At 56.0% G+C, this 11,125-nt stretch overlaps 3 protein-coding genes across 3 annotated transcripts; 1 reads left to right on the forward strand and 2 right to left on the reverse strand.

The window, feature by feature from the left end:
• Positions 1-305: 305 nt before the first annotated feature.
• On the forward strand, positions 306-2,510 carry DICSQDRAFT_49644 (initiation factor 2; the record flags this gene model as incomplete). The annotated part of the gene is made up of 7 exons (XM_007361217.1): positions 306-348; positions 398-488; positions 540-951; positions 1,027-1,241; positions 1,297-1,826; positions 1,901-2,209; positions 2,359-2,510. 7 exons carry the CDS (start codon positions 306-308, stop codon positions 2,508-2,510), a joined length of 1,752 nt encoding a protein of 583 aa, XP_007361279.1.
• Positions 2,511-2,773: 263 nt separating this feature from the next.
• Positions 2,774-4,273, reverse strand: DICSQDRAFT_124089 (chord-domain-containing protein; the record flags this gene model as incomplete). Its single annotated transcript, XM_007361218.1, has 6 exons — positions 2,774-2,938; positions 3,037-3,144; positions 3,197-3,319; positions 3,436-3,624; positions 3,708-4,037; positions 4,097-4,273. The coding sequence occupies 6 exons, from the start codon at positions 4,271-4,273 to the stop codon at positions 2,774-2,776; spliced, it is 1,092 nt and encodes a 363-aa protein (XP_007361280.1).
• A 3,330-nt stretch (positions 4,274-7,603) lies between these two features.
• DICSQDRAFT_97718 (uncharacterized protein) lies at positions 7,604-9,051 on the reverse strand (the record flags this gene model as incomplete). Its single annotated transcript, XM_007361219.1, has 4 exons — positions 7,604-8,227; positions 8,294-8,699; positions 8,765-8,856; positions 8,922-9,051. 4 exons carry the CDS (start codon positions 9,049-9,051, stop codon positions 7,734-7,736), a joined length of 1,122 nt encoding a protein of 373 aa, XP_007361281.1. The 3' UTR covers positions 7,604-7,733.
• Between the last annotated feature and the right edge of the window lie 2,074 nt (positions 9,052-11,125).

The raw sequence follows: 11,125 nt of genomic DNA on the forward strand, positions 1-11,125 counted from the left end.
GCAGAGACGTTCCCAGTTCAAGGAGCGAGGCTCGCTCATGTCTCGTCTGGGTCATGACCTAGAGGATTTAGACCACTCGAGGAATTCTCGTACTCCTGTTCAGGTGACCGCGAAGGAGAAGGAGAAGACAGCAAAGGCTCCGAAAGTTGCCAAACAGGCGCATGTGGACGTCTTCATCCCTTCTGTGGTTTCAGTTGGCAACCTAGCAAGGTTACTCAGAGTCAAACTCGGTACGTTACAAATCTCCTTGTGGACAGTGAGTGTATTCTGAGCCGGATATATCCGAAGATACCCTACTGCGGAGGATGGCCAGGGTTGGGATGGAGTCCGAGGCTTCTCACGACCACAGTAGGCCGGTCAATTCTGGCTCGACGAACGTGTGTTCATCTTTCCATAGTGCTGACATCCGAGTATGCGTCCTTGTTGGCTTTGGAATTCAACCGGAATCCAGTCGTCAACGATGAGGCTGCATTCGACATCTATCCTCCGTGAGTCTGAGCCGTTTGCTATCTCTCACAACGTCCATGACACCTGCGCAGGCCTCCCCACCCAGAGCCGACCACCCTGCCAGAACGCCCACCGGTGGTTACGATCATGGGGCATGTCGACCACGGCAAGACCACACTGCTAGACACCCTGCGGTCAACATCCGTGGCGAAGGGTGAAGCAGGAGGGATCACCCAGCATATTGGCGCATTCTCAGTTCCTGTTCCAGCCAGCGGGAGTAGCTCAGGATCGACACGGACCATTACCTTCCTGGACACTCCAGGACACGCTGCGTTCTCCGCGATGCGAGCTCGTGGCGCCAGTGTGACGGATATTGTGGTGCTCGTGGTTGCCGCTGATGATGGCATTATGCCGCAAACACGCGAAGTCCTTGACCTGGTGAAGAATTCCAAAGTCGGTCTCGTCGTGGCGATCAACAAGGTCGACAAGCCTGGAGCTGACATTGTGAGCTATTTCCGCGTAACCCGCCAGGCGGCGCTACTCTAAGAAAATGGTGGCATTGAACGCTATTTCCTGTAGACCAAGGTCGAACATGCGTTGCTTGCTGAGGGTGTGCAACTGGAAACCTTCGGCGGAGACATACCTTCCGTTCCTGTGTCTGGGCTCACCGGTCAGGGCCTTGACCAGCTAGTCGAGACTATCTCTGCCCTTGCAGAAATGCAAGACCTGCGTGCTGAGCGTGAAGGGATGATTCAAGGCTACGTGCTCGAGTCCAAGGTCACTAAGGGTCTTGGGTAAACTCTCTCTCGAGGTTGTAGACACGCATTTCGCTGACAAAGTCATCGTTAGGCCCACCGGTACTGTGCTCGTGCTACGAGGGAATCTGAAACCTGGTCAACACCTGATCTGTGGTACGACCTCCGCAAAAGTCCGCCTGCTAAGCGACTCAAATGGCAAGCCCGTGAAGGTGGCCTATCCAGGAATGGCTGTGACGGTGTCGGGGTGGAAGGAGCTTCCAAATGCCGGCGACGAAGTTCTTACGGGATCTGAGTCGGACATTAAGAAGGCACTGACGAATCGAGCGCGTAAAGCCGAGATGGAGGCGGCTTTGGTCGATCTGGAGGCTATCAACGAGCACCGGCGCACCGAACGCGAGAAGCGCGAGGCCGAGGAAGATACGGATAAACCCAAGACCGCCTCGGAGCCCCAGGGTCCCAAGGAGCTCCGCCTGGTTATCAAGGGCGATGTCAGCGGGAGTGTGGAGGCTGTCGTGAACGCGCTCGAGGTAATCGGAAACGATGTCGCCCGCACGAAAATCATTGCTACAGGTGTAGGGGACGTGACAGAGTCGGATATTATGCGGGCTAAAGCTGCCGAGGGTGAGCAACATCCATGAACTTTGGTATTCGCTTATCTGCGCCACTGCATGCCTAAAGTTCTTTTGCACTGTTAGGCATGGTCATCGCGTTCTCCGTCAAGGTCCCGCGCGTAGTGGAGAACGAAGCTGCATCGCAGCACGTTCCCATTGTGTCGTCATCCATCATCTACAAGCTTATGGACACCGTCACACAAAAGGTCATCGAGCTTCTCCCGCCGATCGTTGAGAAGCGCGTGACGGGTGAGGCTACCGTGCTCCAGCTGTTCGATATCAGCCTCAAGGGCAAGAAAACGACACAAGTTGGTGGCTGCAGGGTCACAAACGGTGTTGTGGACAAGAGCAAGCTCGCTCGTGTGGTGCGTAACGGCGAGATCATTCATGAAGGTGAGTCCGCATGAGTTCCACATTCCGCGTTGTCCTAGATGATGGATCGCGATATATACGCTGCAGCCCAACAGAACGGTGCAGCGCTTGCCGTTTCCTCGTTACTTATCGTTGTCATCTGAGCTTTACTGATGGCCTTGCGGTTGCAGGTCGCTTGGATGCCCTGAAGCAGCACAAGAAGGATGTGGTAGAAGTTGGGAAGGGCATAGAGTGCGGCATGAACCTTGCTGACTTCAACGACCTCCGCGTTGGTGACATCGTCGAGATGTATGAGGAGGTTCTATCGCCGGGTAAACTATGATACATTAGTATAATCTTACTCTCTCAGTCGCTTAATGGTTAAGTACACCTGGCTTGCTCGTACCAGGTCTAGAATACAGATGCATAGACGCATAGATCGACCGTGCCATTGTTTATTATGCATTATACACATCGCTCCTCCACACTCCACACTGAATGCTGCGTAGTCCGTTGGTGGGCTGCTGTACATGGTTATGATTGACATTGTATGCTCGTGCGTATACGATCATGAAGCTATCCCGACCCCTTATCCATAGCGCACGCTCACGCGCGTGCCCTGTTGACGTCATCCAAGACGAGCTCCTTCGCGCCAATCGTGCCCGTCCGACCGCCGACCCCAAAGGTGAAGTTAATGTTACCCAAGTCCCGGTCCGTCTTCTCGAGCAACGTCCAACTGCGGTTATCCTTCTTCTTGAGCTTCAATTCCACCTGGGTTAAAGTGTCGGTGTCAGTATGCACGTCAACGCCAGCGGTCTAATAAGCGTAGGCGACGGCGGCTGAGGGCACGCCACCGGCTACCCACGTACCTTCGTGCCGTAAAACTTGAAGGATGACGCGTCCACGTCAACGGGGCCCCAGAGCTGGAGCGTCTTCCGGAAGCGCTTTGAGTCAGGGAGGTAGATGTCAAGGAAGACCTGAGGGATAGTGTCAAGACTGTGATGCCGAATGTGCATGTCATAGACGCACCTCGGTCTCCTGAATTTTGATGGTGCTCGCCTCCGGGTCAGCCTTCTTTGCGAAAACCGAGGCATGGACCTCGCTTGGCGTCTGATAGTGGTCAATTCGACACTGCGTGAACTCTTCCTGCTGCTGCGTTCACGGAAGGCATGTCAGCAGACCGTGAGCACGGGGACCAAGGGTGGTGGGCGTGGGTGGGCGCGACGCCGACCACACACCGGGGATCAACGGGCACCCGGATAGCTCACCGTGTTGGCCTTTCTCTTCGGGACGAAGACGTGACTGCCCTTCGTGCAACCCTCGATCTTGAGGAACTCGTCGAACTCGAGGACGCGTCGCTTGCAACAGAGGTAGCCCTTGGCCACAGTGAGGACGGGTGCAATGGACTGGTCGGGTCTGCTCTGCAGACGTACCTTGCTGCCTTCGTGGAAAATGGGCTAGACGTCACGAGTTAGCGGTTAGTCGACGGCATAGGAGCGAGGAAGACACAAATAGGTTGGAAGGGAAGCACGCGACTCACCGGTTTGGGGTGGTACGTGCACTCGCTTGCTGCCCCGCCCTCCTTGCGATGCAAGTCGTCGTTCTCATACACCACGTTGCAGCCTTTGTGTCTGCACGTTGTTCCTGGAGGTACGCTCGCCTCCAGATCATCCTCTTCCTCCTCAAATTTAGTGACCACCGCCTCCGACACCGATTTGGAGCCTGGTGTGGACGTGCTTGAACCCGCGGGTACAGACGAATAGGTCTCGGCGGCGCCTGAAGAGGAGGTCATCGTGAGATTGACCTGGGGCGCGGCCTTGGGTGGCGGGGCCTGGGGTGCCTCGTCGGTATGCTGGCCTGTGGTACATCCCTATGAAACATCGATCCGGAGTCAGCCTTGGGCTCGCGGGAGTGCAACGCGAGGCACACCTGAATCGCCATGAACTCATCGAAGTCTAGGACAGGCTTGTTCACGTCAGAGCAGCAAGACCACGACTTGAGGCCCTCGTGGAAGATGGGTGCACCGGGGTGGTATGTGCAGCTGTCCGGGCCATTGTTCTCGGGTTCGAAGTCCTGGCCGCACCCCTTGTGAGTACAGCGGACCATAACTGTGTGGATGTTCGAGATAAAGGTGTGCTCTCAGTGTGTGTCGAGTGCAAGTACGAATTAGAGCAGAGACCGACCTTTGGGACGCGGCTTGGATCTGGCAGTGGCAGATGAGCCAGTCGCGATCGAAGATACCAGAAATTGCACGCGCCTCCCGCACGTGACCCGCGCACCTCCACTCAAACGCGTCGCGACGCGCTCCCCGCCTCTTCCCCCGACGCCCGTCGCCCGCCCTCCGCACCTCCGACACCCCCGACACATCCGCCAGACGAGGCCCACGTTGTCGCCCATATATATCGCACATACTGCGAATGAGGCCTCTCAGCCTGTTCGTAAATCTCTCGCTATCCCGGGCCGGTCGAGTCGTCGGCATATGGTACTACTGCCTCTCTCCTCTAAGGTTGGGTCATACCACATTCCAACAGGCATGTCCCTGGCCCTCCCTTTCATTTAGGGCGAGTGCAGTGACAAGCCCTTGGTACCACTAAGCATCCAGGGACGTGCGCAGGTCATGAAGCAGTCATTAATCTTGTGTCTTCTAAGTCCACAAAGAATTCGTAGATTCTACGCCCTCAATCCGCCCTGATACGTTTTCCTCACGCGGATTCTTGATTTCCAGACGGACGGCTCTTCCCCTCTTCTCCCGTGTGGGCAGCGAGCCTCCGCTGGGTCTCGAAACTGGACTGGCTGCGTGCTCTGTAAGCGCAGAAGGCCGGAAATGATCCTAATCCCCCCTGTCTGTCTTCACAGAGTTTGAGGGTGTCGAGCTGCCGTACGCTGACATAGCTGGCTCGTTGCTCCAGACCAAGTTCATGAAAGGTGTGAAACAGCCAAGACGTCGTCCAGGTGCCGTGAAACGCGGAAGTCGATGACGCGACGTGCTCGAGGTGCCTCAATCCACGAAGCTACATGACCCCTTTTCAGGTCGGACTCAATAGGAATAGGCCAAAACCGACGTGAGCTTGGAGGTGAGACGAGGCTGCCTGCGCGCCGCGCCTTGAGGCCAAGCGGGGCGCTGGGCCTTCCCAAGTCGCGCGTGGGATTCCAATTCTTGGTGTCTTCTAAATATCGAATGCGTTGGAGAATATATGGTCGACTTCCTCTTCCATCTTTTAACGACTGCGCATGCCTGCGCCCGTATCATTTGCGTCGTTTCACCGTTCTCTAGACTAGGCAAGGGGTGAGGAACCTCAAACTCGTGTTGCCATCGTGTTTGCATTCCCCCGCCCTCCGATCTCCTGTGCGGACATGCGACCAGTCAGGAGCTTTCCATTGCTGTACAGACTCTCTACGCCCTTGTCTCCAGGCTATCGAGCGGCCTGGATAGTGCCCGCATCAGCTGCGGTCTGGCGTCCGACTCTGGCCATCGTGAGGCTTCTTTCCCCGATGCTGCTAATCGCCTGCTTGTTGGGGCCACCTGTCACAGTCTAGCCCTTCCTCCCTTCCGGATGCAACGATGCCACCCTGGAAGGCGGTAGCCGCCCCCCGCTCCGTGAGGGCATCCACGTCTCTCCTCCGTCGTCTTGGTGGACAGAAATATATTATTATATGTGACCGTTCGATTGACTTCCGACGCAGCTCCGCGACGCTCCGGCACCGTTGCCAGCACTCATTGCCAGGCGGGGACGCAGCACTACCCATCTGGACGTCGCCGACCTTCCGGGATCCTCGACAGCGCTGGGGAGGAGCTCGGAGACGGAGCGGAAAGAGGGATCACGTTTCCAGTCGGGCAAGCGCACTTCCATTGTCGTTGCCGAACGCCACCTCCGAATCTCTAGGAGATCTGGGGATCTGCACTCGTCCCATGACGGCTGCGGCCGGAGAATTTGCCACTGCGAGGTCGCGATATCTACCGGTCAGCGGTGGCGCCTATTCCGCCAATCAGTGGGCGTAAGTATGGTCTCCGGATGTCACGCCTAGAGGCCTGAGTAGCGATGGAACCCGTTCTGCTCGACTGCGCCGTGGCTGACGGGTCCTCGATATCATTCTGAGGGGAGTACACCCCATGCATCCGCCAATTCTGTGATATCTCGGAGACGGCAGAGGACACGCATGACAACACAAGGCTCCCGCGACGATGAAGCACGGGCACATAACCTCGGGTCCCCCACTCGCATACTTCTTCATATCCCTCCTCAGCCACCACGATCAGAGTGCCTGATGATCTGCCGCGACGCATAGGCTAACCGCTAGCGGTTTGCATCTCCCAGCTTGGCGTATTCTCGCGGCGAACGGTCATCGCTGGGCCTCCAGTTTTAGTGCAGTTCTGGCATCGTCACGAGGCTGGCGCAGTAGGATTGACCTCTTATAGCGCGAGATTCACCTTCGCTCTCTCACAGGTCCGAGGGTCTCTCGAGGCACTGTATTCGCCATTGGAGTGAGCATGTCATATTGACGGACGAATGGTCACATACTCCACACCCTAGTATTCCCGCCCAGCCCGAAGGACAGACCTACTCCTCCGGCCTGAAACATCATAGGCAGGATCCGAAAAGGCAAACGTCCTGGTGAGTACCATTAAGGCATTCTACGCAGCGTGATCGCCGCGATAACCTGGACCTTAGCAATAGTGACAGCAGGCACCCGTGTCTTCGCAAGGATACACAGGCTCATCGAGCGTCGTCTGCCATTGCATCTCTAGGGTGCTGGAGCGTTATGTCGGCTAATCTCTGTCGAATTTGGGATGAACCTCGACAGTCCATGAGATGAGCAGATCACTACGAGCTGCTCAGAGAGTCACTAGCCAGCTAGCCAACGCTGGGGCGCCGGCGGCTCCAGCACTGCTCGTACCGTGGCGAACCTAATCATTCGTGGCGAAGCGCGTGACTGTTGTGACCGCCACACACATATGGTTCGTCACAGTCATGCAGTCTAGCGGCCCTAGTCCATGGCTCGTCGAGTCCGATTTGCCCGTACTGGTTTCATTCTCTCAAGTCAGCCAGCATAATTCTATAAAGGACTCCCCGGTATGTAATGTGATGATCGAGAAGCTCTCGTGCACTCTATGCACAGTACATAAGGCGCGCCATCCGGATTCTCCCGCCTGTGCGGCTCGGAAGACTTCTTAAGCGTTGATCTTCTCTTAACGCCACACGTTGTGCAGCAGAAGGGTCAGCAGGCATGCTAGCTACGCCGACTCCTTGCTGCGTTTGTGGTTTGTGGGCGCGAACACGAGCCTGGCGGTGACCACTGGTATGCGTCGAACGCTTGGCAGGGTCGGGCAGCATCCGAAAGGCAAGGCACAATACGTCGGCTTCTCGTCGCATCTCTTCCTCTCTACGTAGGCAAACGTTAGACACCCTTCCTCACGCGTTGACTGCGCGAATGTCCCTTCCATTGAATGTTGAGTCTGGGGCTGCAACGGCTGCGTATGATCATCTGTGGCCTTCTGACTTCCATTCACATACATGAATGTCCAACACGGGGCGTGCGCAGGCAATGCGGCTCCCTCTAACGGACGCTACGATAGACCCGGTCCAAAGGCTTCCCACGCGAGAAACCCGACGCCCCAAGGGCCCACACGCCCCAAGGTTCGCAAGGCAGTATTCAGACGCCGGCGCATCCGCGAAGGCGAAGGGTCGTGGTGAGCGTGCGCGGGGCTCGTAAAGAACGACAGCACGCCGTCTTCGCGGGCTTTGTGCAGGATGATGCCCGCGATCGAACGCTGGTGTTGCACGGGCGCGAGCCGGTCGTGGTGGACCGCTCGGCGCATCGCGTCCCAGGGGCGGCTGAGAATCTCGTACGATAGTCCCGCGATCGCGCCACCTGTGACGAGCGTGGCGGCGTGCACGACGCGCGGAGTATGTCTGCGGACGGAGTGAACGCGATTGTCGGACTCAGACTCGGAGCCCACCACGACCTGGGGTGCACGGTCGAGCAGGGCTTGCGACGTGGCCTTCGCCTCGATCGCACACCGGCGCGTCACGTCGAATATGGCGAAGAAGGCGGCAAAACCTGGCGCATGACCAGGAGGCGTCTGATCAGAAAAGGGTTCGCTGACATGGCGGTAGTAGTACGTACCGCAGATGTCCTTCGCACAGCCCCAGCCCCAGCCTTCCCAGCCACGGCCAGCCATCTCGCCAACCTCTCGCATCCAGTCGCGCACCTGGCGCGCCTCCCGCAATTGCTCAGAAGGCGTCATCGGGGTCGTGGGTTTTGTGATGAGGAAGACCTCCTTCCATGCGTCGCTCCAACCAGTCGCCCGGGATGTGCCCTCGAGCGCGAAACGCATGTTCTCAGCGGGCGCGGCGACAAGGGCTTGCGCGCCTCCTGCGCAGGCTCCTGAGAGCGCTGCGAGGGTGGTCGGATGGGAGGCGAGGTGGGGCTCGAGGCAGCTGGACACTTCGGAGTATGTAGACCATAAGACAACCCCGAGAAGCCCATTGACGAGCATGGGAGGCACAAAATGCTTGGGAATCACAGACCACTGGTGACCGGTCACTGTAAGCTCGGCACGGGTCGGGATGGAGGTTAACATGAAGGCAGACTTACACCATGTTCCTTTACGAGCCATGAGATGTACTGGGGCGACAGCGATTGTCCATGGCTATCCGCGAGTCCTCGTAACGAATGCCATCCGCTGACTGTACATTGATTGGCAGGTGGGTGTTCATTGGGAGCAGATGCGCGTCGTGATGACAGAGCGCACCTTTAGACGGGCGGAAGAGTCTTACAGGTCTAGAGAAGTACAGAGCCAAGCTGCGGGCTGCGGTGCGAGCAATGGCGGCATAGAAAGAGTTGGACTGCTGCTGCACGACATTGTCATCTTTGGCCGACATGCAAAGGCGGGAGCATCAACCGCTGTGAGATGTGCGAATGCGTCCCCGGCACCCAAGCGTCTACTTCTGGCGGCCAAGGCGCCCACGTACACCGTGACTCGGTGTGACCGTCGATCGTCCGCTCCGCTAACACTAGCAAGCTGCGGCCATATTGCAAAATCGTACTTGTTCCGCTCTCAACCTTCGATGCGACCACCGCAACTCGTCCTTAGGCAGTATATGGCCAGCGTAGCGGTAACTATCCTGTGTGGATCCCAAGAATCAGCTCTGTGAGGCTCTAGATTCTAATTGAATTTGCTTATCTGGCCCACCATGCGACGCTTCGCCGCGGCGCTTAGCGGAACTTGCTCCTGATCGGCCTATGAGAATCTTCCACGCTGGTTCTGCCTTCCTGCGAACGGCCGGAATTTACCTCATAGTGTATACATGCTCACCTCGAGCTCACCGATAGGCCGGCCGTACATGAATATTTTTATCGGAAATCTGCCTCACGGAGCGTCTGGCAGTGTACACATCTTCATTTGGCTTGCCCACATGAGAGCCCATGTACCGAGCACGAGGTAATATGCGGCTGATAGTATGTTCCCCGCATATGCGGTAGTACTTGAAAGACAGCAGAGGCCCCGATCAATGATTCGCAGTAATATTCATGTATTTATCGTGCACGGAGTGTCCTACAGCCTGTGTCGAACTGGGCTCTTCGATTCTCACATGATTTGTGATTGTAGCAACCGCTGTCCGGTTCCTGAAGAAATACCATATATGAATTGACAGCTAACTGCAAAAACATAGAGCGTTTGGGTCCGCTCTGTGCGCGCGTGCCTTGTTTGGCCACCTGCCTGAAATAGTAGGACAGGGCGCTCAATGCACGAGCACATTGACGTCGGTGCGAGTTGATGCGCGCCAATGCTCTACAATGCATCGTGACCAAGACGTCTCAAAATACATCCCCAGAACTCAATGCGAAGGCACGATGGCTAGGAGGAATGTAACTTGGGGGTAGTTGGGGAAGAATGTAAGTTGTATATCCAGGTATCACCGTTATGTGATCTCAAGCGCTTATCTCACGTCACGGGGTTCTCAGCGAGCAGTAACTTTTCGTTCGCGAAGGCTGTGATGGCGAGGGTACTCATAACGCAACTGTCCCGGATGCAGACGAACGCAGCACATCCATTTTCGTTGCGTGTAGAGGTTCAAATGCTGATGTAAATGTAGGGGATGCGAGAAGGGCAAGGTAGAACCAGTATGTCTTCAAGCGCCGCTGCCTACTGTTTCAGGCAGGCGGCCAAACAAGGCACGCGCGTACAGAGCGGACCCAAACGCTCTACTAGCATGACCCCAGAAGCTACGACCCATAACGTATTTCATGGATATCTCCCTCCGTTCCTCTCCAATACATTTCAGACTTCGCACACATCACTTGCATCCTGGACAGTACATATGGGTGAAATATGAAGAAAATTGGTGGAGGTTTGCATTGAGCATCGCGGAATTACACGTCTGACCCCAGAAGCTACGGAAAAGCGCCCATAGATTGTCATGGATGGTCACAATGCCGAAGACTGCCGATATAAACACCGCTGTTATCAGTCGTTTGATAGCGAAGTTGGCCGGGGCAACATTGTCGAAGCGCTCAGATTGAAAGTCAGCTTTATCTCGGTCAGTGGCTGAATGTCACGCTCGAGAGACCTCTTCCTATCTTTCGAATACTGCAACCCGGAACCCTTCGGAGACTGAACAAGAAAGTTTATTGAGAATGTTCAGAACACTTTGCGAAGTTACAGAAAGATCGGCGCTGCAGATCTTTTTGTGGCAGCTCACCAAGGTCAGTAAACCCTTGAAACCCTACTGAGATTGACTTGTATCGGGAGCAAATCCCTTCCGATTTCCTTCTTTGTTTTTTACAATGATATTTTTGAAGTACGTCTTCTCGCGTGTAACCCGTGCACACTTTTTGACAGGGAAATGCGAGAACTGGAGGTGTGTCAGTAGCTTCTGGGGTCAGGCGCTTAATCCGTAGCTTCTGGGGTCACACTAGTATGTTTTTGCAGTTATGTAGCTGGAATCGAACGGG

This window comes from Dichomitus squalens (assembly GCF_000275845.1).
Source record: "Dichomitus squalens LYAD-421 SS1 unplaced genomic scaffold DICSQscaffold_2, whole genome shotgun sequence".
In the NCBI taxonomy this organism is placed as follows: domain Eukaryota; kingdom Fungi; phylum Basidiomycota; class Agaricomycetes; order Polyporales; family Polyporaceae; genus Dichomitus; species Dichomitus squalens.